The sequence below is a fragment of the Elgaria multicarinata genome, chromosome 8, assembly GCF_023053635.1.
Source record: "Elgaria multicarinata webbii isolate HBS135686 ecotype San Diego chromosome 8, rElgMul1.1.pri, whole genome shotgun sequence".
Lineage (NCBI taxonomy): Eukaryota > Metazoa > Chordata > Lepidosauria > Squamata > Anguidae > Elgaria > Elgaria multicarinata.
The window spans coordinates 52,572,220-52,597,950 of NC_086178.1; the positions used below are offsets into that span (position 1 = coordinate 52,572,220).

The 25,731-nt window shown below is 40.7% G+C and overlaps 1 protein-coding gene across 1 annotated transcript in view; it reads right to left on the reverse strand.

Moving 5' to 3' along the window:
• Positions 1-4,416: 4,416 nt before the first annotated feature.
• Positions 4,417-25,731, reverse strand: part of LOC134403129 (nuclear body protein SP140-like) — a 30,799-nt gene continuing 9,484 nt past the window's right edge. The window contains exons 5-17 of the mRNA XM_063133236.1: positions 25,338-25,448; positions 23,992-24,134; positions 22,831-22,878; positions 21,193-21,363; positions 19,183-19,234; positions 16,558-16,650; positions 14,594-14,733; positions 13,826-13,888; positions 12,306-12,424; positions 10,706-10,823; positions 7,973-8,044; positions 7,731-7,877; positions 4,417-5,634 (exon numbers count right to left, since the gene is read on the reverse strand). Of these exons, the coding sequence (XP_062989306.1) occupies positions 5,533-5,634; positions 7,731-7,877; positions 7,973-8,044; positions 10,706-10,823; positions 12,306-12,424; positions 13,826-13,888; positions 14,594-14,733; positions 16,558-16,650; positions 19,183-19,234; positions 21,193-21,363; positions 22,831-22,878; positions 23,992-24,134; positions 25,338-25,448 (1,379 nt within the window). The 3' untranslated portion in view covers positions 4,417-5,532. The remainder of the gene's footprint in view (positions 5,635-7,730; positions 7,878-7,972; positions 8,045-10,705; positions 10,824-12,305; positions 12,425-13,825; positions 13,889-14,593; positions 14,734-16,557; positions 16,651-19,182; positions 19,235-21,192; positions 21,364-22,830; positions 22,879-23,991; positions 24,135-25,337; positions 25,449-25,731) is intronic.

Below are 25,731 nucleotides of genomic sequence, written 5' to 3' on the forward strand. Positions count from 1 at the left end.
ATATAGATTTGCACTTAACAATGGGAAAGTTGTAATTTCCAGGTCAGCAGAGTTTGCAGAACAGGATGGTTGGGAGAGATTACATGCAAACACAGAGATAATCATGCCACTAAGTGATAGTGAGGAGACAGAACACAGTTTGCAGCCATCACAAGAATCAGCAAAGAGTCCAGAAAAGAAAGCAGACATTCTAAGTCCTAAAGTAGAGAGAGAGGAGGAGGAAACTGAAATCTTTGTACCCAGGCGTTCTGAAAGGGCAACAAAAGGCATACCTCCAGAGCGATTCACTGTGGGGGAAGTGAGAGTGTGTCATGTAAGTTATGAACCTCAATGTTTAGAGGATGTGTTTTAATTGCCAAAAGCTGAATCTAAAAATGGTTTGAGGCAATGGATGAGGAAATGCAATCAATGGCAAAATACAAGGTCTTTACACCAACACAGTTGCCTAAAGATCAGAAAGCAGTTAGCTGCAGATGGGTATACAAAAAGAAAGTTCTAGTGTCTGGTAAAGTAAAATACAAGGCACGTTTAGTAGCACAGGGATTTACACAAAGAAAGCACTTGAACTTTGATGAGACCTATGCACCTACTGTTAGGTCAGAGAGCGTAAGATTAGCTTTGAAATTGGCAGCATTAAAGAAATTTGAAGTCAATCATTTTGACATTACAACTGCTTACCTAAATGCAGAACTAAAGGAAAATATTTTCATGATGGAGGCTCCTGGGTATGAAAGTGGAAAAACAGGAATGGTGTATAAATTGAACAAAGCCATCTATGGTCTAAAACAGTCAGCCAGAAACTGGAATCAATGTTTAGATGAAGTTTTACAATCCCAAGGTTTTAAAAGAAGCTTGGCAGATCCATGTGTGTATACCAAGGGAACAGGAGAAAAACAAATGATTTTGTTAACTTTTGTGGATGATCTTTGTTTGATGGCAAGTAAAAAGGAACAAATTCAAGACTTTGAAAAGGAAATTGGTAAAGAATTTCAATTGAAAGATTTGGGAAATATTAAAAACTATCTTGGAGTTGAAATTGAAAGGGCACAAGATGGCAGTTTTCTGCTAAACCAAAAACAGAAAATTAAGCAATTATTAAAAGAATATAACATGGACAATTGCAAAAGTGTCCAAACTCCAATGGTAGTAGATTTTCAAAAGAATATAGGTGATACGTATTTTCAAGACCCAGACCTTTATCAATCTACCATTGGTAGTCTGTTGTACCTGGCACAATGGTCAAGACCAGACATATCCAATGCAGTAAGCATTCTGAGTAGATTGGTGGCAAAACCCACAACAAATGCATGGCAAGCTGTAAAAAGAATAATGAGGTATTTAAAAGGCACTCAGGACAAATGCTTAAAATTAAGTTCATCAGGAACACCAAATCTGGAGTGTTACGTGGATAGTGATTATGCTGGAGACAGAAGTGATAGAAAATCTACCACTGGCATTGTGGTAACATTTGCTGATTCCATAACTGGCTGGAAAGCAAGGAAACAAAATGCAATTTCTGTTTCTACTGCTGAGGCAGAATTTGCAGCACTATCTGAACTGTGTAACGAAATAGTGTGGTTCAAACAACTGTTGATAGATGTAAATGTGCCAATTGATAAACCAATAAAAGTAAATGAAGACAGCCAAACATGTATCCAGATGGCTAAAACTGAAAGAATGCATGCCAGGAGTAAACATGTGGATATAAAATATTGTAATGTTAGACAATCTGTAAATAATGGACTGATAGATCTGGAATACTGTGAATCAGAAAATAATGTAGCAGATCTGATGACTAAACCATTATGTGCAAAAAGGCATCAAGAGTTAATTGAGAAACTGAATATGGTAAATCACAATATGTAAACTGTTTTGTGTATGTTCATTCAGGTCAGTAAAATGGAGGGGTGTCAGTGTATTCACTCTAAGTAAAAAGGATTTTACAGACCTGAATGGTAAGGGTTAACCAAGCTCCTGAAATGAAGGGAGCTAATTGCATCAGCCAGGGTGTGGTGATTAGCAGCACCTGGGATGTTGCTGGTCAGGTTGAAAACCCTGTGTATATATTCTGTAGGTAATGTGCATGTTGTGGTTGGGTAGTTGATGTAGTCGGTGGTGGATGGTTGTTAGAAAATATATTTATGATTAATTGGACCAGCAGACTCTGTGTCTTTCTTTGGACTGGAAGAAGGGAAGCGCGTACTCTGTCAGGAAGAAGGTGGGCTCTTCCGCCGAGCTCTCCACCCCGGGTGGCTCTTTCGCTGGGAACTTTTCGCTACCGCTGCCGCCACCTCTTCCTCCATCTCTTCTGACCAGGTAGCTACACTAGGAGTTTCGGGGTGCCCTGAAGTGCTTTCGGGGCGCCCTGAAGACTGTGTGTGGAAGCCCCTGGGTCAGTTTGCTAGTAAGGAATAAAATTGACAGAGATTGGGTCAATGAATAATATGAAAAATGTGGCTGTTCTTACTCAGTGGCAAATGAAATGCATTAGCACGTGTTCAGAGACAATCTCCTCTACTAATGCTCTACATATATTCCAAAAAAAGGAAGAGAGAGACTCTCACAATAAAACTGATAGCAAAAGAAGAACCTAACAGGTGGCTAAAGAACACAAATGTAATCACTTTCAGAGGATGCAGTTGTGGGTATAAATTTTAACAAGCAATTGGTTTGATAGAAAGCATTACAGTTTTTGATAAGCAGTTGCTAATTTTTCATTTGTAATAAAGTTATAATAAAATAAAATAAAGTTTAATATGCAATTGCTATATTTAATAAACAATAGTAGATCATGAATAGACAGTTGCTTACTCTACAGGTCTTAATAGAATCTTAAGACATAATAATGGCTAAATTATATATATTTCCAGTTGATAGCAAGCAGTTGCTAATTTTTAATTTGTAATAAGTATGATGAGGTTAACATGCAGTTGCTATATTTAACAAACAATAGTAAATCTGCTACATATATTCCAGACATAACCCTTGTACCAAAAGCAAGTTTAGAATGAAGCTTGAAAAACTGTAGCTCAAACAATGCCCTTATCTGGCCTTACTTCAATATCCTTCTACCTCCTCCATCTGTTTATGCTACAATCCATTTGTAAGTCTTTAAGATGTTACTGCAGGCTTCAACCACATAGATACATTTAAATTAGGGATGTGCTCCGCTTCTAATCGGACCGGCGAATTAGAAGCGGAGCGGGGTGCTTCGCCTCCCCTTAAGGCGGAGGCGAAGAGGATTGGGGGGCTGGCGGAGCGTGGCGAAGAGGATCAAGGTGAAGGCGGATCCTTTGCCTCGATCTGGAGCTCCGCTGGAAAGGTAAGTGGGGTTTACCGGGCCCTGCCGCTGTCGCCCATGTGGCGACAGCAGCAGGGCCCGATAACCACCACCCCCGCCCTCCTCTCCCGGCCTTACCTGGCACCACTCCCCTCCACTGCGGAGCTCCGATTCGGAGCCGGAGCTCCGTGGTGAAGAGGAGCGGAGTATGGGCGGATTGGCCCGCGGGGCAGAGCGGGGGGTCCGTGCACACCCCTAATTTAAATTAATTAAGGGCGAAAACTTATGCTTGATTAGACAGAAAAAAATGAATAAACTGTCTGGCTGGCTGAGGAATGCTAGGAGTTGTAGGGCTTTTTTTCTGTCTAAACATGCAGAGGAACATGCACCCTAAAATTAATGCATTTTGAAAACAAAATAACCTTGAGGTGCATGTCTCTATGATCCCCTTTGGAAGCATGTCAATTTTCAGGTGTCTGGGTTTCAAGATCTTGGTGCTATGACACGGACTGATGGACAGACAGATAGACATCATCTTTTATTTCTATAGATAAAGTGCCTAATGTGCATGATGTGCCATACTGTAATTTTTTAAAAATCATTTTTTTCCTGTGGGCTTACAATATAAAGAAAAAACACAAAGGAGAAGGGAGTTGGAGGGTAAAGGGAATTTTTTGCACAAGCTGGGAGATTGAAACAGTTAAATAATACAATAATTAATATAAGACTAGAAAAGAAAGAAACAAACAAAAGCCATAGTACATTAAGAAAGAAATGGAAGAGAGAAAAGATGAGTTCTTCAGAATTTCTTAACGTAAGACAAAGAAAATGCCAGACTAATATTGAAAGGCAGAGAGTTTCACAAGAGTGAATGCATGAAGATGAGTGCAAGAGAGTGGAGGCTTGGTAAAAGAAAATGATTAGCAATGGTTGAACAGAGGGAACAAGAACAATGAAGATAGATCTGCATGGATAAGATCACAAAGTGACTTTAAAGATTAGAAAAATGTAAACTTGATACAAAATTATAGGATCAATTTACACATATTTCTTGTGGGTAGATTATAGAGAAGGCAGAACATGGTGGCAAGTATTGGCTTCATATTAATTAATTAATTAATTAATCATATTAATTAATTAATTATGGGCTTTTCTACCCAACACTTTACCGAGGCTTCTGTTTCCGGATTCTTTGCAGAATTAAGATTGGCTCCTTTATGCGTGTTTCTTTCTGGGCCTTTTCTTTCTCTTCCTTTTGTTATGTTCCATTACACAAGCACTAGGTGGTGCTGTGATATAGCAGAATTGTGCAATTATACTGAGCTTTATCCCACCATTCAGAAATAATACCAGACATTCCTCATTAGAAAAAGATATACTAAAATGGCTGCAAAGAAAGCGTGAGGCCCTGGAGGATAATGTTGTGTAAAGGAGCTTCAAACTACCACACATGAGGAATCATGAGCACACAATGAAAGCCTCATGTAGAAAGGCTCATAATCTACATCCTGACTTTTCTCCAAAGAACCTGCTCTTCTTCCTGCTCCCCCTTTTTGTTGCTGTATTGAGTTTGAGACTAGAAGCAATGCAGAGGAGTCAGGTCTGGTGTTGAATTTACATAGTTGTCCTATATGCTGTTTATTAAATGTATAAAGGCCTGTTTAAAGGACAGTGTTCTAGTTTCTTAGAGTAGGCCCTAGATATGTTGGGCAACTCTGTAGGCTTCTTACACAGGGAGATTGGGCAGGCACCAATCCACATGCTAGCTGTCTGATGCTGATAAGGACGTAATCCTCAAGCAGCTGCCTAATTTGCTTTGTTTGCTTTACTATTCTATCTTGCTGAGGAAATGAGGATTTCTCCCCCCATCCTTTTATTGGAGTATTGGAACCTTAGTCATAGGGAAAGGTAATTTGTTTACCTGCCTATGATGCTTTGGGGCATGTACTAGAATATCAGAAAGAATGATGGAGCTGAGGCCTAACCAATTCGGTTCATTCCAGGGAGAATGTGGACGCCAATCTGGAAAATTTGGGTTTAAGGAACAATCTCTTTTTGCTGTTGATCTGGGGCCCCAGCAAAATGCCAGCTCTTTCAGAGTTGCCAGCTTTGTGGGCTGAAGAGATGTGTAAGCTTTCTTTGTATTTTTATTCTGCATCCATTTTCTATCAATAAACTGACATTCTTTTCACAAGTGGCCTAGTTTCATCTTGGCAATCCAAAGAATCTACTTTGACCGGGTCCTGAATAGATCAGGCCTCCAGAACAACACAGTTGCTCAATGAAAATACTTCCTGAAAAGTTTTCTCAAATATATCTTGCAGGTTTTTCCCATCTCCAGCAATCTCCACGCCCTGAAGGAAGAAAATATTAAAATGTTATCTTTGATCTGTATGGAGTTTGTTTCTTAATTTACTTAAATTTACATTTTATCTTCAAAACATCTACAGCAGATGAATATAATTAAGTATCGTACTTATGTTTCTAGCTAGTGCATTCATTCAACTTTTGTAATAGCTAATAGCCAAAGCCCTCTAGGCAGTTCACAGTATAAAATGTAGTGTAAAATCATTAACATTCAACTACTTAAAACACTTTAAAAACAAGTTCAAAACAACAATAAAACTACCAGGACATGCTAAAAAACAAAACAAAACCTAAAACACTCCATTATATGCTGTCAAATGCCTGGGAGTAGAAGGTAGTCTTAACTTTGCGTTGAAAATCTAACAATGTTGGCACCCGATGGACCTGGGCACAGCATTCCACAGTTCTGGTTCTCATGGCAGCTTATACATGTACAATGTAATTATCACAATTAATAAAACTATAATAGCAAATCAACAGTATAGGATCATAGAGATGGACGGGCTATCCAGTGTCTGCTTGAAGACCTCCAGCAACAGAATTTACCACAACTTTAGGAAATATCTTGAATATCTTAACATTCCCCAGTGAAATTAAAAGCCCTCCTTAAGAAGTAAATTATCAGTTCACCAAACTTTTAAAGATAAAACTGGTTAAAGAACAGAAAGCAGCGAGTAGGAAAAAATGGACAATTCTCCCGATGGAGGGAAGTGAATAGTGCAGTCCCACAGGGATCGGTATTGGGACCAATTCTTTTCAACTTGTTCATAAATGATCTGGAATTAGGAGTAAGCAGTGAAGTGGCCAAGTTTGCTGATGACACCAATTTTTTTAATGTTGTTCAAACACAAAGGGATTGTGAAGTGCTCCAGAGGGATCTCTCCAAACTGAGAGAGTGGGCATCCAAATGGCAGATGTGGTTCAATATAAGCAAGTATAAGGTAATGCACATTGGGGCAAAAAAACCCAACTTCAAATATAACCTAATGGGATCTGAGCTGGCAGTGACCGACCAAGAAATAGATTTTGGAATTGTGGTGGACAGCTCAATGAAAATGTCCACTCAATGTGCAGCCACTGTAAAGAAGGCAAACTCCATGTTAGGCATTATAAGAAAAGGAACTGAGAATAAAACAGCCAGTATCGTACTGCCCTTATACAAATCGATGGTGCGACCACAATTGGAATACTGTGTACAGTTCTGGTCACCACACCTAAAAAAGGATATTATAGAGCTGGAAAAAGTGCAGAAAAGGGCAACTAAAATGATTAAGGGGCTGGAGCATCTCCCCTATGAGGGAAGGTTACATCAACTGGGATTGTTTAGCTTGGAAGAAAGGAGACTAAGGGGAGGCATGATAGAGGTGTTCAAAATTATGCATGGTACAGAGAATGTGGATAGGGAAAGAGTTTTCTCCCTCTCTCAAAATACTAGAACCCAGGGTCAACCCATGAAATTGGTTGGTGGGAGATCCAAGACAAATAAAAGGAAGTACTTCTTCATACAATGCATAGTTAAATTATGGAACTCACTGCCACAGGATGTGGTGATGGCCACCAATCTGGATGGCTTCAAAAGGGGGTTGGATAAATTCCTGGAGGCAAAGGCTATCAATGGCTACTAGCCCAGATGGTTGTGTGCTATCTCCAGTATTCAAGGCAATAAGCCTGTGTGCACCAGTTGCTGGGGAACATGGGTGGGAGGGTGCTGTTGCACCATATTCTGCTTGTTCATCCCTGGCCGATGGCTGGTTGGCCACTATGTGAACAGAGTGCTGGACTAGATGGACCCTTGGTCTGATCCATCATGGCACTTGTTATGTTCTTATTAGGAGAGAAACAGGTGACCTTTGAGGATGTGTGGGGATAGCATAGCGTAAGGTGATAGGAGGGAGGAAGAGAGTGTTTGGGAGATAAAGCACAATTAGACTAAATCGCTTTTAGCCTTTTCTCACATTTTTTGTTGCAGTTCTTAAATTTCAACATGCAGTGAAAATTTAGCCTGACCTCATCTTCCTTGCACCCCCATCCATTCCTAACACACATTTTAAATTCACGGGCCAGGGAAGAGAGAGGTGTTTACCTGATTAAAGGACTGGAAATTTTTGAACATCAGGCGCAGATCTTTTATGAAATCTCCAACTCTTTCATATTGCTGTTGATACAACTTCTCTGTCACCCTCTTGAGCCACATGGGTTTCTTTATGTAATGATCATAATTTTGTATCTGCTAAATTAGCACCACCAAAAAGGGAAAATTAATATAAGTACTGAGATTCCCTTTGCAGTCCCAGCTCAAGAATTTAAAATATTTTAAAGACTTACTGTAGTTGGATCATCAGCAAAAATAATGCTTTCAATTTCACACCAGATCGTCAGAAGCAGGAACTGACATTTCTACAAAATATAAGAAATTTGTGTTTAAGGGGGCCTCAAAGCAAGAATCTCCATGTGCCAAGAGGAATAAATTGATTATATCTCCTTAGAAACAAGTTGGCCCCTGAGATTTCAATGAAATTTCAATGAAATTTACATTCAAGGAAGTATTTATATTGCAACAATCTAGAATTCACCATCAGAGATAGCCATTGTTTATTTTTTTTATTATGTTTCTATAGTGCCCAATAGCCAAAACTCTCTTGGTGGTTCACAAGCAAGACTTAAAACCATAAAACACAAGAGTATAATAAAATATAATGTAGAAACATTAAAAGTTATAATATAATAAAACTTTTTAAAGTTACCTTCAGAACCTTAGTGATGAAATCCAATTAAGAAATTGTAATAGATCACAAACAAAACTTTCAACACAAAATTACATTTATTTTATGCTTATGCATTTTTTTCCATGAAAGAAAATGAATTTCAAAAAAAATAATCAATACTAAAATTTAGACAATACAGGATTAAGCATTTAGCTTTGATTCTGCAATCAAGGGATTTAATACAGATTAGGTATGGCAGAAGTGGACTTTCCCACCCCTCCTCCCCACGGCAGCCCCTCCAGCCCACTGGAAATGCTACACAGAAGGTCTTAGGATCTTGCTGAATGAGGTGAGCTGTGGTGTGGAGTGGCAGGGTGGAGGGAATCCCTGTAAATCAGGCAGAGGCACCATCCACAAGCTGAGCCCAACAGAAGGCAGATCCAGGATCCAGCCCAAGCTATCAACACTCTCTTTTCCAGGAAGGCCAGTTTTAAAGCTCATTAAGATTTGGAGTGTCATCACATGGAGGAAAATCATGTTTGCTTACCGTCGCTTCTCCACCAGTGCATTTGTCCCTCAAAGAGGAAGGAAACAACTTGCACATGGCAAGTTGGGCTGTTTTGCTCCTGCTGCTTCTCCTGCACACAGCAGGAGATAGTGGGAACATCCGTCTTTAAAAATAAGTCAGACTTACTGGGGGTTTGGCACGCAAAGAAGGCTAGAAGGGGTGGGAGGCACACAGGAGGCAGATGGCATCATGAGAGGGACCCGTCAAAATCTGTGAGAGCCCAGTAACGAGCGTGCAATAAAATGCTTGTGTGATGGAGCTCATGAACATTCCTGTATGCCCTAAACACTCAAAAGCAAATTAAAACCTGCTGCCTCAAGGTAAGTGCTGGAAGGGGTACTTGGAAGAGAGAGACTGAGTAATGTCAACACTCCATGCATTCATACAACACACTAACTCAACATGGGTTATTGTGTTGTCTGAATGCAGCATGTTTTCTTCAGGGTGGCTTGTTAACCATGCAGTGTGGTTTATTTTTCTTGAACAAGCCACCTTGAAAACCCAAGGCTTGTTGTTGGGTTGTTTAGAGTGGTTAACAAGCAACCCTGTGGAAAACACAATGCATTCAGACAACACAGTAACCCATGGTTCAACAACAACTTACACGAGTGTGTTGTGTGAATCCACCATGAGTATATGTGGGGCTTAAAGCAAGACTGGCAGGTTTTGCATCCCCAGATGGGAAAGACAGAAAGGACTGTGAGGGGAGACCTAGATGAAAGGTGGGAGAAAGGATGTGGGGAAACCCATGTTGCCTTTGTGTAATGAAGATTTATGTATCCTTGTATAGAGGGGTTTTATATACTTCTGTAATACATTTTATTTTCTGTCCTATGTACTGTTGTATTTAAGAACATAAGAACATAAGAAGAGCTATGCCGGATCAGACCAGCACACAGTGGCCAACCAGCTGTCGACCAGGGAATCACAAGCAGGACATGGTACAACAGCACCCTCTCACTCATGTTACCCAGCAACTAGTAGTAGATCGGCTTAACGACAATTTCTGGAGAAATCGTGCATATTGTGATATAAGTGTGAAATTTGGTATGGTGGTATTTATGACCATGTAATTAAAATGAAATATAGGGGCATCTCAGGAAATCATCATAACGGCCACCATCTTGGAAAATGGCGGCCAAAATCCTGTTTTTGCACAATAACTCTATTATTTGTAATCTCACAGAAAAGATGTCTTAGTAAAAATTAAAGAGCATAAAATTTGCTACAAAAAAGTAATTAACAATATTTTCATAGGAGCAACCCTCATCGAGATATAACGTTTTTATTCCTACTCATTTGTCTGAGAAGTCAACAAGATGCACTATCTCACCCTCATTCCAATCTCGCACTTTGTGTTGCAAGCCTGAAACTTTCAGAGGTCACATTTTACACCTTTTTTCAACAAGAATATGTACTGAGGCATCAATTGGGGCAGTAGGGAAGGGAGTTAGTGGAAATATGAAAGCGGTATATGAAAGGCAGGAGCCACACCAAGCAGGATATAGCACTATGAAAGTGATATATGGATATGTGTCAATGGGTCCCAACAGTTGTCAGTGCACTTCAATACCGCTATAAAGCTCCTGCCTTTTATATACCACTTTCATAGTGCAATATCCTGCTTGGCGTAGATTAGGCCAATGTTTTGATGTCCAGGATTTTTATAATCAATTCATATTACAAGCCTAATTGTATTGTTTTGCCTATCATTAAACTGAAATGGGAAATAGCCAGTTACTATCTCCCACAATCCTACCATCCAAAATATCTGATGAAACTCACCAGGGTTTGCCCAGGAAGCATTTTGTACTTCAAAACTTGGCGCTCTTGGCGGAAAGGGCCCTTTGCTGCACAGTCCTCCTTACTTTTCAATTTGCAAAAGGTACACACCCACTTCTTGCTAAAATGTGATACAAAATAAGATGATATTGGTGATGATGATGATGATGATGATGATGCATACAATTTGCTTCCAAATGCAGATAATTTCATCTGTGTCAGATATATTATTGTTTTTGTTATTATTTCACATGCAGATTTGGCATATAAACAGGAAATTCTTAAACAACTTATACAGATAAAGACAGGAAATCAAACCCCTGCCTGAGTAAGCAACAGAACTAGCAAGAAGAGGAATTATTATTGTTGTTATTATTGTTGTTGTCATTATTATCATCATTTTTTTATTAAGTGCTAACGTAAACTACGTGCTTTACAAAAGAAAGTAGGTGCTGTTCACTTGGCTATAACATAAGCATCACTGATATGTATGTATTCTTCTGTTACTGAAATGTTAGAGGAAATATTCTAATGCTAATGTGATAAATTTTCTCAGTGTAGTTTAAATAGGAAACATGACTGATATTCATTAAACAGGATACAGGAAACATTGCTTAGAGATTTTTTCAAAAAAAATATCAGTGCAGTTTTTCTTATATAGTCTCGTCTTTACTTAATATCAGGAGAATGCTAAAATTAGTTTGCACACCATTGTCAGTTCATTAAAAACTTCACAATTGGGATAGTCTAGAGCAGGGATGGGCAACTTGTGGTCAACTCTCACCATCCCTTACCATTGGCTATGCTGGCTAGGGCTGGTGGGAGTTGTAAGGAAGGGGTAAATTCATACATGGAATGGCTGTTCTTAACAAATGTAAAAATGTTAAAGTATCCCATTGTTATGATTTTTAGGAGGCGGGAGATAATCAGCCAGCTGCATGTGGGCGTAGGGGTACATCCTGGAACCGCTTGGGGCCAGGCCTGGCGTCCTTGAGCGAAATTAACATCTCAGGAGAAGTGTGAAAAGACCTCATCGCAGGGAGAACCGGAGGGTGGGGGGAAGAGTGAAAATAGTTTTCTATAAAGGGATACTTTAGAAACAGGTTCTTTGTCCTGAACTGGCTGACTCCATGGCTGGGTGACGTATGATATGCAATGTAGTTTTAGTTTTGCTGGTTTTGGGGTTCAGTTATATCTGCATGTATTCATAGTTTTAGATGCTAATCCTGTTTGCTTGCCTCTTTCCTAATAAAATTAATTGGGCTTAAACCTCCAAATTGAGAGCTGTGTGCGTTATTCCGGGGATCTGTGCAAAATCCAGTGGAAGGCCAGCTTGGCTGGGTCCAGTCTCCTTTACAGGAGTTGTAGGCCAAAACATCTGAAAGTTTTCCACCTGCGGTCTACAGACTAGAAATATTGTTGCTGGGCTTCGCATATGTCCAGATTTTGTATGAGTCATGGGCTAGATGGACTTTACTTGCCATATGTCACAGCTGCTATAGTTGCAAAATACTGATTTTATTAATACTTGACTTTCCCAACTATTTCATAATTACCATTGCATATACTCTAGAATTCTATGAAAAAATTGAAAGCCACTAACCTTTCCCCAACAGATACAAGTGGAATATGGCAAGAATTATGGAAGGACCTAGGGCATGAATCACAGCACAACAGGTAGCCTCCTCCCATACAAACAGCACATGTGTCATCATTTTCTGGCTAAAAAAAAAGTCACTGTGAAAAACATGCATTAATCAAACTGCAGTAGAACAGTAATCTAAATATATTGTAAAAATAACAGAGATTTATTGTGGCATAGGTTTTCATTGAGCCCAGATTGTCAGATGAACGAAGCATTATCTTCAGTTGGCAGACAAATATCATCACCATCAATATATAGGTGGGAACAGAGGAAAAAATAGAGTTGTAAATGGACTTTCTTATTTTTGCTGCATCAGGTAAAATGGCCCTCAGGAAGTTGTAGCAGTTACTGAAAGTAGCCAATTTATTAGATTACATCCACTTGGGATCTTCCCATTTTCTCAATTCAACACTATTGTAAAAAAATAAAAAATAGAAGTGGAGAAGTTGACAAAAATAAATAGGTAACTTGGAGCCTGGAAGGTATAACTTTTTGCTCTCCTAAGGAAAGGGGTGTGTGGGGAAACGTCCCCTATAAAATGACTTGCCTCCCACCATGGACAGGGTGCTATTGATAGAAGTGATATATGGGCCATGACTGACATTTCAGTTTTCCTGTTTCTTCATGTGAAGCTGAGCCCATTTCTGCAGACTACTTTCCCTTTCTTTGCTGACCCCTCCTCCAATATTTTTGTAATGTTACCAAAGGTTTGGCTTGTATGGGTCCTGCTGCCACTCCCATGTGTGTGCTACTGGAGACCAGGGATAGACTGCATGCGGCATTCTGGGTTTGCAGCATTTAAGAAAAAGTACACACAGGTTTGTTGGGTAGATGCACAGGCAGTAAAAAATCCACAACCTTCTCCACTGTAATGGGCAACTTTTATTTTTGTGAAATTTAACACTTCCTTTTTCTTCTTTTTCTCTTTCCTTTATTTCTCTCCTCTCTTACTTTTTCTTCTAAATCCTATTTTTCATTGTATAAATCCCTACATATGGAAAATAAGATGCTAACAATAAAAGTTTTAAATTTAATTATTCATATTATATTTAACCAATGTATTCCAAGTCAAAATTAAGTGATACACTCTGTTTGTGAAGGAAAAAAGGAAAGGAACCTCTCGTGCAAGCACTTGAGTCATTACTGACTCCTAGAGGAACGCTTTGCTTTCGCTGACGTTTTCTTGGCAGACTTTGTAGCGGGGTGGTTTGCTATTGCCTTCCCCAGTCGCAGTTACCTTTCCCCCAGCTAGCTGGGTACTCATTTTACTGACCTCAGAAGGATGGAAGGCTGAGTCGACCTGAGCCAGCTGCCTGAGAACCAGCTTCCGCTGGGATCGAACTCAGGCCATGGGGAGAGTTTCGGCTGTAGTAACTGCTGCTTACCACTCTGCGCCACACGAGGCTCTGTTTGTGAACTATACGCATATTAGGTAAAGATTTATAAAGAAAATTAAAATCTGAGTGACCTGTACCTACCCACTTGTCTTCTTTGCAGGTTTCACAAGAGCAGTTTTCAGAATGAATTTTCAAACTTCCATCCTGCCAAAAATAGTTATGTGTCTTCAATTACTCTTTGGAAAGCTCATCACAAAAAGAATTCTAGTTATGTATTTATTGATCAGATTAATACAGTGAATACTTTCAATTTTGTGGACTACTGTGGGTAAGATTTCTGGAATTTTATCTCTGTAATTACAATGGAATTAGTGAGTGTCATCCAGTAGCATGGTTAGAAATGGGATATAATACAGTGGTGGGGGTGGGGTGTTAATTCTCTCGCTTCAGATAAGATCTCCATCTACTTGTTGTACCAGTTTCTTCCAAAAATGTAAAGGATAGATTGGATATATTTCCTAAACATACTCTTCCTTCCCACCTGTGAAATGATAGGCAGCATGAATATTTGGGTGGTTTTGCAGGGACCTTCAAATATCCATATGCTGTTGACAATACTCCATTAAAATTGGGGGCTTCATGAAATTATGACACTTAATTTATTTGAATTGCAAGCAATAAAACTTTAACGTCTTGAATCTCTGATATCCCGAAGTTATCTCCCAAGATTTTAAGTGTGATCAATGAGCATGTATTCTTGGGGACATTTCAGTTACCTTGGCATAACCAACATAACTAACACTTTGGAACACAAAAGTGCATATGATTCAAGAATAGGAAGCAGAACACTTTTGTGTAAATAATTAAACAAGGTAACCTGCAAGTGCAGAATGCCCTATAACAGATTGCCTCTATTAGTTCTCGTAGGGGCACTCCACTGGCACGAATGTCATTGTCCCAAGATTTAAAAATAATGTCATCATCCATTCCTACAAATTCCTCAGGAGTGCACCATCGCTCTTTCATTCTGATGGACTTTTTATGTAATGCTATATATAAAACAATAAACATTTTGAAGTCTAGTTTCGAAAGCAGTATTTAAAACAAACATGAAGAAAATTTTGTATGCGTTATTTATTGTACTACTCTACTCTTCTTCCCTTAAAACTCTGACACAATTCATGGACTAACAGATGTGATGCCCCAGCATTCTCCAATAGTTCTGGGATGGGGCAGTTTATAGAACTCTAGAATTGGAAGGGAGCCCAGAGATCATCTAATCCAACCCTGTGGTCAAGGCAGGCTGTGCACTGCAGGGTGCAACTACAGGTTTCCTGACAGTTGGCTATTTAGCCTCTGTTTAAATACTTCCAGGAAAGGAGACCCCACCATCTCCTGAGACAATCAGTTCCACAGCTGAACAGCTGTCACTGTTAGGAAATTTCTCTTAACAATAAGCCGAAACCCGCATCTCTGGTTCTAGTTCTGCTTTTGGGAGCAGCAGAGAAGTTTGTTCCATCTTCAGCATGCCAGCCTTTCAAATATTTGAACACCTGTGATGAATTTGTCCTTGTCTGGGGAGTCTATGAGATGAGATTTTTATATTTAGTTTGATCAAAGAATTATAGAGTTTGAAGGGGTTGCTTAGGCCATCAAACCCAATCCCCTACTCAGTGCAGGAATCTGGTTTAAAGCATCCCTGACAGATGGCTGTCCAGTCTCTGCTTGAATAGTTCCAGCAACAGAGAGCCTCCCACTTCCCTAGGCAGTTGATTCCATCGTCTGACTGCTCTAACCATTTTTCCTGATAGTTGACTGAAATCTGCCTTCCTGTAACTTTCACCCATTATTTCATGTCCTACAGACTTGGATGATAGAGAATATGTTGCGACCCTCCTCTGTGTGGCAACACCTTAGGTACTTGAAAAGTGCTATCATGTCCCCGACACTTTTTCTTCTCAAGGCTAAACATACTCAGTTCCTTCAAACTTTCCTCATAAGGCTTAAATCATAAACTTTTGGGAAGCTCATAATCCTCATTGTCCAGCAAAAATGATTCCAAGAGGAAGGGCTTCCCCTCAGCTCCCAGACCACCCCTGTCTGGCTAGCAGGTAGCAAGTTTCTGGCATGGCTTGTGGCTGAGCCCTTGGGACACTGTTTGGTTTGTAGTTCAGCAGCTTATTAATTTGTGAGAGGGAGACACCCTTTTAGGCAGGGACGCAGGCCATTCTTGGTTGCACTCCAAATCCTAAAGCTGGAGGAAAAGAGTACCACTAAGGAGAGGAGAGTGTTCCTGCGGAGAGACAGACTCCCAGTCCTGGCACAGCTTCCTGAGCTTGGCTTCTCCCCTTCAGACAAAGAGCAGGAAAGCAGCCAGTGCTGAAGTAAAAGAGACTGGTGAATACTGCTATTTGGGCTGCACATCTGTCACTTTCCCACCTTCTGGTCAGGAGCGAGGCAAGATGGTTGCTCAATCACAGTAGCCCATCCTGCACATCACTTGGCTATATCCCATGGCATTCCACAGTGCCTCACAACAGGCAAATGCCAATTTAAATGTTGTGGAATAGGCAAGTGGCAGTAATTACTCTCCTCAAACAGCACTGGGGGCTAGCACTGCACCTCTGATTCATCTGCTTGCAGCAGCCATAAAATGGCATCCAGGAGTATCAACTGCAGCCCATGCATGCCAAGAGATCAGTGAAAGTGCTGGAAGTAAGACCCCAACAAGGGTGGGATAGGATAAATAGGGATTATTGGTATCTCTTTGCAGTTGGCAATGCTAAGACAAGGTCCACAACCATGAAATAAGGATACAATGCTTTTTTACAAAACCACATGGACAACCCAGCAGTTGCCATTAACAGTTCTACCTGCTGCAAATCGGTCGACGTGTAATACTCCTGTGACGGCACCACACTGCACTGGGATTTCTGGTGAAGAAAAGAGATCTGTTTTTGCCATACCTCAAAAACAGGGAAATAAAAACAGAAAATTATAATCAGAATGGAGTGGGAAGAGGAACCAGAACGTCAATGATAGTGGAGAACAAGAAAATATTGGAAGGTTAAGGCATATGCAAATTGTTGTCTAGGCATACTTGAAAGACATAAGACACATTAAATATAATTGATAAATTGTTGCCTACAGCTCTTTAATAAAGGCATTAATACCCATGACTTGCTCAGCCTTTATTGGTGAAATAGTCTTTAACCGCCTTTTTGTACCAAATGATTTAAGTTGTAAAATAGTGCTTTAAAATGCTGCACTAGAAATTACACACACCTTGTCTGAACCTGGTCAGTTGCTGTTGATGGATGTTTCATGTTTCCAGCAATAGATATACCACACAAAATATATCTCAGGTTGCAGAAAAAGTAATTCAACTAGCACACGACTAGTTCAATTGCAACCTCCAACAACCTTTTGAAAACCTCCAAAAGATGATGCTCACTTGTATGTAAACATGTAGAGATTGTTGGAACACTGTCTGGTTATAGATTGTAGGATCAGTTTCAGTTATTGCTATGGGAGGAAGTGGATGTTTGCAAGGGTTAGACCAACCACCTGTTATCCTATGCATAGGGCAAAATAAATTGAAGCTAAATCCGGACAAGCAGCATTTGCTTTGGGTAGCTGATTCTCAGGTGCAGAATGTTGCTGCCACATTCAGTGGGGCTGAACAGGATAATATAATACCAATGCTTAAAGCACTGCACTCGTTGCCTGTGAGCTACTAGGCCCAATTCAACGCATTGGTACTTATGTACAAAGCCCTCAATGATGCAGGACTCAATTACTTACAAAAACGCCTCTCCCAGTACAACCTGTGCTTTAACATCGACTTGGGCCCTGTCTACATGCCGTACTGAAGGCGCATGCATGCGCCCCCAGTACGACCCCAAAACGTTGGTGTAGATGGCAGCCCAGAAGAGACGGAGGAGGAGGAGGCTGGGGAACCAGCTGCGTCCTTGCCGCCGCCGGCCTCCTGCTGCCGGGGTAAGAGCGACCCGGGTCGGAGAGCTCGGCTTCCGCTTCCACCAAGCTCTCCGACCCGGGTCGCTCTTACCCCGGCAGCAGGAAGCCGGTGGGGAGGTGGCGGCAAGGACACGTCCGGTTCCCCAGCTGCCTCCTCCTCCGTCTCTTCTGGGCTGCCGTCTACACCATCGTTTTGGGGTCGTACTGGGGGCGCATGCATGCGCCTTCAGTACGGTGTGTAGACAGGGCCTTGGAAGCTCTGCTATTGCTAACTTGAGATGGGCCCCCCGGTGGTGGCATCGCAATTATAGAATTCCCTCCCTGTGGAAGTGCAATTGGTCCCATGTTGTTCCATTTTAGACAACTACTAAAAACATATTTCTTCACCCAGGCTTTGGGTTTTGGATTTTTTTGCTGAGATCCTGTGTGGTTTGTTATTTTAGTTTTATAATTGAATGGTTTAATTATAAATGATGTATTTTATTATATTGTGCACTGCCCATGGCTCTCTTAGGAGGAAGGGCAATATATAAATAAATAAATAAATAAAGATGATGCAGTCTGACCTCTTGAATGCATACATGGCTCTTATTACTTTAGCAGAGACTGAAATCCCAAGTCAAATCAGAACCCAAAGAACATGTATTCCTTTAGTCCAGGGCAGGCAACATGATGCCTTTGGGCACCAGAGCACCCTCAGACACCTTTCTTAGAGTCCACTGAGGTACCTACCCCTCTTACCTTGTTTAAATAACTTTTTTTTTACTGGCAGCTGCTCCCATCTTCTTTCCCCATGAATACCTCTAGGCCACCGGTGGGACCCAGAGGCATTCTTAGGAAATGGAGATGGTGGACCCATTCTGCAGCATTGCCCATTCTGTCATGGTGCCTAGGACAGTTGCTCAGATTGCCAAATGTGCCCGCAGGCCCTAGTCTTTCTATCTCTAGTCTTTGCAATAGCCATGTCCTTCCTCCAAAAACTCAGTGAAGTTGGCATAATTGTACATCCAGTTTCTATACAAACCTGGCCATATTCAGAGCACTCCATGAAAAGAAACAGGATATTCTGTATTATACTCCAGTACTGCATATAATAGCATCCAAATGGGAACCAAAATGATGGTTGATGGGAAACTTTACTTTTTTTATGAGACACAGATGAAAATAAAAATGTGAAAATCCCAGCAAATGTTATGGTACATTGTAATGGCGCTGTCCCGCAGCAGCAAAAGTGGAGTTTTTTGGATCAGCCCCCAGGAACCAAAACTTCTTGGTAAGCTTCCTAGCTGAGCAGGGATTTGAATCTGGATTTTCCACATATATTCCAAGACGCCAGCATAGTCTTCCTCAACCTGGTCCCCTCCTGATGTTTGGGACTTCAACTCCCATTATCTTCAGTTAGCATGGTCGATGTTCAGGAATTCTGCGTGTTGTAGTCCAAAAGATCTGGAGGGCACCAGGTTAGGGAAGGCTGCTCTACCCACTACATAGTATGTAGTTTACCCATAATTGTCACTGACCTGATGATTGGAACTGGGTAGAATGACAAAATGGCCTTGAAGGATTCTCTCTCTGTCAATTAAAAGTAGACACAGGTGATTCAACTGGCTCACACAAACTGTGTGTCGTTCAGCAGAAATGACAGCTCCTGCAATCCAGATTAACTATAGGCCTTGAACTTGAGCAGAACTTCAAATATTTGAAATTATGTTGCATACCTTCTTCTTTTTTTTACAACGGCATATAGCATATATAACTTCTCTGGTATTACAGTAAAAGAAACCTTGATAAAAAATATTGTGCATCATCTACAGGGTTAACAAAACACTTGCCTGTGTGGCAATTAGTACATAATGACAGTAAGCTACATTGCTCATTGTTGAACACTCTGTGAAGAGTTGCAGTGGAGTCTGTGAGGAGCGTCTTGACAGGGGGAAGAGGAATAGGTATCCTTGATCAGGGTTCGGCGTTCTAGAGGTGCCTGGATGACTTGCTTTACTTTTCATATTGTTGTCAGTGAATTTTTAAAACAGCTAACATAATACAACTTTTGCTTGATTTGAAATCTGAACTGTGCAAATGTTCTTTTGGAATGGATTTTTCCCCTTCATATTTTATCTGCTTGCACAATTAAAAAAAAATTCACCCTGCTACATAGCTCCTGGATAAAGCTTTCAGTGGGCTCATCTACACCAAGCAGGATATTCCATGATGGAAGGGTATGAAAGTGGTATATAAAAGGCAGGAGCCACACTACTGCTTTATAGTGGAACTGAAGTGCACTGACAATTGTTTTGGGCCGATGACACATCTACACCAAGCAGGATATAACACTGAAAGTGGTATGAAAGTGGTATATGGTATGTGTCATGGGACCCAACAGTTGTCAGTGCACTTCAATACCACTATAAAGCAGTAGTGTGGCTCCTGCCTTTTATATACCACTTTCATATCGCTTTCATTGTGGGATATCCTGCTTGGTGTAGATGAGCGCAGTAACTGCAGAATTGGATAAAACAGTATCCAATGCATTCCCCTTGCTACAAAGAGCCTGAATACAGGTGTTAACAAAAAAACAAAGATCCAAATAGCTCCAAAATTTGAAAAATAAAATGTTTTTTCTCAATAGAAGCTGGCATGTTTCAGCATACAATTTTGTAAAGAAAGTACTGGTAGAACCGGTACTGATTTTCTGGTCTTTCCCCATTGACTGTCTCTGAGGACTTAAGCTGTGTGTGAGCTCAGAGTATGATATCTCCCGTGTGGCTGTTAATGCACCAAATGCAGTGGTATAAACTAGCATTTTCTACACATTTGGAAATGCCTCTCTTGAAGGGTATAGGATACTCAGGGCATTTTTAATACTGTTCTCCTTTGCCACCAAATCATTGGTTGGTGCCAAAACAGATATTTTTTCTTCTTCCTTTTACAACTGTGGCTTTCTACAACATCAACATTAGTTAGCTTTAAGTGAGGCATAACTGCTTTGTTTTCCAAAAATAGATCAGAAATTGGAAATAATGTGTGCACATATGGAAGATACACAACACTAACATTAGAAAAAGTTATAACAGGTAATAGTAGCAGTGGCCAACCCACCTGTCCACTTGAGCTCCAAAAGTTGTTGCCTGAGTAAAGTTGACTAGCGTAATGCTTTCTGGTGAAATTATAGAAATAATTGCATCCCTTAAACAATTCCCCAAACAGATGTATTTTGGAACCGTGAGAAAAACCTGGGTGGGGGAGTGTCTGCGAGGAAACGGAAGGATCGTCCCTACCTGTTCCCGGGATCCCCTGTGCGACATGTGGACACACAGAGACAATTCAGGGACAATCCCTGGGAAAAAGAATGGTGTAGACATGTCCTCTGCCTGTTTTAGGTTGTAAGCCCTTTGCATAGGGACTTGTCATACCTGTTTGCTGTAAAGTGCCATGTATATAACTCATAATAAAGAATAATGTAAGAAATATAAGCCAGGGCCACAAAGAAGAAGGGTGATCTGTCATAAGTCTAAGAAGTCAGCACTGACCTGAAAAGGCCGAGAATGTGGAGTGGGAGGAGTTCTTCCAAGATTGTCTGTTAGGTTGAGAAATCTACTCCTGGACTGCAGGCGCAAAATTCCATTGTCAATTACAAGCTGTGCCTGACGTGGGGTGGAACTTGCTGTAACCTTATTTTTCTGTAAACGTTGGCTGGCATCCTAGTTTTCAAAATCAAGTTTATAATGTTTTTGCATTTCTCACATATCAGAAAACCAATATACTTTAGCATATTTTGACTCTAGTCCATGAAAGCTACATTCATATGTCAGGGAGCCCTCCAGTAATTCCCACAGCAGCTGCCTGAACTGCTAAAGAGGTACATTATTGCCAGTTTAAAATATAGCTTAGGACACAATCCTATGCATGGTTAGACAGAAAAAAAAGTTCTACAACTCCCAGCATCCCATGGCTGGGGAATGCTAGGACTTTTTTCTGTCTAAATTTGCATAGGATTGCACCCTTAACTTTTCAACAGCATGAGCAGCTTTAGAGGAAACTTCAAAGGAATGTCTAGCAGGATGCATGACTCTCTTGTGCGTGCATATAGTTGTTTGGCCTGCTATACCATGGCCTTTCCTTTTCTCTCTCTGTTTTTATGTGACATTGCCGTTTATGTATGTAGTGAGAAAGAACGTTTTTTCTCCTGCACCCTCACTTACTTGTTCCTTGTAGCAACAGTGTTGCACAAAAATGACAAAATCTTTTGCCAATTAAAAACAGTGGGGATTCCATCTCTTATCCAATATTTCCTTATGGGATGCTCTAACCTGCATATCTCTGCACACAGAGGCACTCAAAGTGGTTTCTGTTTTCAGAACTGGCTACCACAAAACTGGCTTGTGTTTATAACTGGTATTCACAACCCACTTAAGGTAGTCCCTTGCACCTATATTTATATGAAGCAAGTTAGCAAAAACATGAGTTAAGTTGGAAATAGAAAACTTTTAAACTGGAGTTAAAGGAGCAAAAGTTGTTGGAAGATGGCAGATCTATTCCTTCTGCATTTTTTCACATAGATATACAATTGGATTCTCAGTCAGAGTCTGGGGGGCTGTCTTCATGGTGCCAGATTGGCGCCGCTTCCCTCTTCAACCCCATGCGTTCTCTCTCTCAAGGGCAGTGTTGGATAATCCTGACATGGAGGAGGTAGCTCGGGGTTTCCGGGCAGCCATCCGGATCCTGGAGCTGCTCCCACCCTCTTCCTGGTGGAAGGCGACCAATTGCTGGCCGCCTTCCTCCAGGTTCCGCCCCCTGGGTTGACCCCAGAGTGATGTTACACAGCAAAAATGCCATGTTGACATCGCTCCCTTTCTAAAAGTCAGGGTAAATCCCCAAGTTTTTCAAAACGCAGCATCGTGGGGAAGCCCCAAGGTGGCTGCAAACGTGCGCTTTCATCATCTAATCGATGCAGCGCAGATCTACAGCCACCATGTCTATATCCCTGCATATAGACAGCCCCAAGGAGACATCTTTCTTTCTTAATCTATAAAATTATTTTTAAATGTACAATAATAGGCTACCATCCTAAGGGATGTTGGAATATGAATTTAAAGAAATCAGTTAATAAATATATATGCCAACTTAGGTGGTTTGAAAATAACACAGCTATCTGGTAAAACTGTTACCTTCTTTTTCCTGGGGGAATTTCGTGGTGGCTTAGGTACATCTCCCCTCTGAAATAAACATCACATTTATTAGATTTACTCTGAAGCAATAACAGAATCCCCAAAAGACCCATCTGAACTTAGGAAATAAACTCAAAAAGTCACCATATTACTGGCACCTTAACACAGATATTAATTTATACTATTATCATCGCATAGCTACCCTTTATTGCAATACATGCACAAAACTTTAATAGATCATTGTTCCATGGAATATACCTATTGCCTTTGATTAGCATGTGCCTTATGTTTACTCAGTCCTATATGGCATTAGGGTCATTTCAGGAGTGTCATTAGATGAGGGGAAATCAAATTTCCCTACCTTTGCTTCCCCCCTCCCATTTCTGTCCCACAATACTTCCTCTTTCTTCACACAGGGAAGAAAGAGGAAGTAAAAATCACCATGTGGCCCATTCTATGAGTATTTTTATCGCGCTGCTTTTCCTTCACACAGCAGGAAATAGCAGCACATTTTGCTTCAGAAAAAAAATGGATTTACCGGGGTCTTATTTTGTAATGGAAAAAAGACCAGAAGGAGTGGGAGATGCGCAGGAGGTGGACGGCGTCGTCAAAAGGACCCACGAAAAACCATAAATGGCCAGTAATGAGCGTGCGAGAAAATGCTCATCTGATGACACTCTAGATGCCTCCACACAGAATATTAAGCCAGAATCACTGAAAATTCGAGCTTATTGGTAATGCGCAACAAGCAGACTGAACATGAGGTAATCTCTTTAACCCAGCAATCGATTGCAATATTTTGTTTGCTAGCAAACTGAAATCCCTGCCCCTTAGATTAACATAGCCTAGCATAGTTAATGCTATGTGAGCGTTGTTAAAAAAAAACAACCTCAAAATGCTCACCTGCTATACAAAACAAGCAGGACACTTTAAAAAATAAAACAAAATGTAGGAGGAAACCCTGGCAAAAGGACACATCTCCCAATTTAAAAAGAAGCAGATACGAGTGTGTTTCAACAATGCTGTTGTACAAATGACTACTAGAATAAAATGTGTGGCAAATTGGCTGGAAAAGCATGGTGGTATCATTGGAAATATTTTACAAGTCACAAGTAGAAAATAGGGCATTAAAATCACAGGTACTACAGGTGAGCTGCATACCGCTATTAATTGTTCTAAAGGAACCCCCTCACAGCGAATACTCTTTCTCCAGCATTTTGATCTTTCACGTCCTCCTTCAGCTTCAAATTCTGATGGTGTGAACCAGTTTCCATCAGCACCTTTGATACATTTCTCTGAAACTCCTGTAATCAACAGAGATGTCAATGTCACATCAATACTATGCACATTTTTCATTCAGCAAAGCTTACTGAGGGAAGAAGGAAAGTCTACCAGAGTATCTTAACTAACTTAGGGGAAAAATAACAACAGGAATAATGGTATGGAAATCTCTCTCTCTCTCTCTGTATTGAAAAGCAAGACAATTTGACTTTGAAAAATAATAATGGGGTAGCATGTAATTTGTGTAAGTGAGCATATTCCCCTATTAGTATCTGAGGCCTGAAATAGACCTTACAGCTATCAACTCCCACCACCAAACAGCAGTCAAGGATTGGGAACGGCTTGGCTTATATGGGAGATGTGCTGTAATGCCACAACTCTATGGACACCTGCTTCTTATGCAGGCCTATGATATCACTGGTTCATCCCTACACAGACTGCAGAAGACTTCTGCACAAGGGTGGTTGAGGGTGCCTGCACAATTTCTATCCACTCTGTTGCCAAGTGGAGAAGAAATGTCTTTGAACTGGTTGTCTCTCAGAGTGACATGGTTAGTCTGTCTAGAATTTCTTGATGGGCAGAACAATTCTATGGTCCCTGGGGGAACATCCCAGGGGCCATAGGATATGGCGGGTTCCCACTCCTGAGGCTGTAGACACTGCTACAACCTTGGGAAGGGAATCCAACATCAGAAAAGGGACAGAGTGGGGAGGGCCATGAATCTGCAGGTTCCTACAGCCTTGCTGTCGTCGTCCCCGCCCATCACCAGTAAGGAAGCGAAATTGCCTCCGTTATTCCTTCCACCCTACTTAGCTCTTGCTGGCAGGGCTTTGGATAGATAGAGAGCTCCGACGTTGGAGTCCTCTGTCTGTCGGGAGCACAATTTATAGGACTAGGCTCTAAGAGACATAAATACCAGTTTAAAATCACTATTAATTTAATTTTCATAGAAAACAGTCAGGAAGTGCAAACTGTGATGAAACTGCTTTAAGCCACCCTGAGTCCACAGGATAGGATGAAGAATAGAGAAAGAAATAGTCTTAAGGGACGTAAATATTTTAAGTGACCCCAAAAATAAATAATACCCATATGCTGACCACATGGACGCATCCTTCCTACCCCCATACACATGCAAACACAGATATTTTAAAATGCCATTGGTATCAAATACCTTGAACAGATTTAATTATGCACATAAATTATATTCTTTCAAAAACAATGATTACCTTTTTTCAACATCCCTTTATGCAAAACACCGTTAGCTGTTCCACACTGTACAGGCAGCATGGAGTCCTGGAAATCCAGATTTTGTTTTTTCTGATTTCGTTTCCTTTTTCCTAAATGAAATCAATAAATTGAAGTCAAAGGTTACACTTCCCATACCTCAGGCTTGCCCCCCCCCACTTTTTTTTTTTTTTAGCAATCTCACTAAACTACAAACTCTGCCAACATGCATGGTGTGCATTTCATGTCACCACCTGGAAGTGTTTTAGGGCACAGTCCTAGTTCTGTACTGAAGATATGCTGACTGAACAGCTGTAGGATGAGGTTGCCCGCAGAACTTGTGTTCCATCGTCCCTATGGAGATTCACCTGTGTAACTGCAAGGATTCTCTGGTAC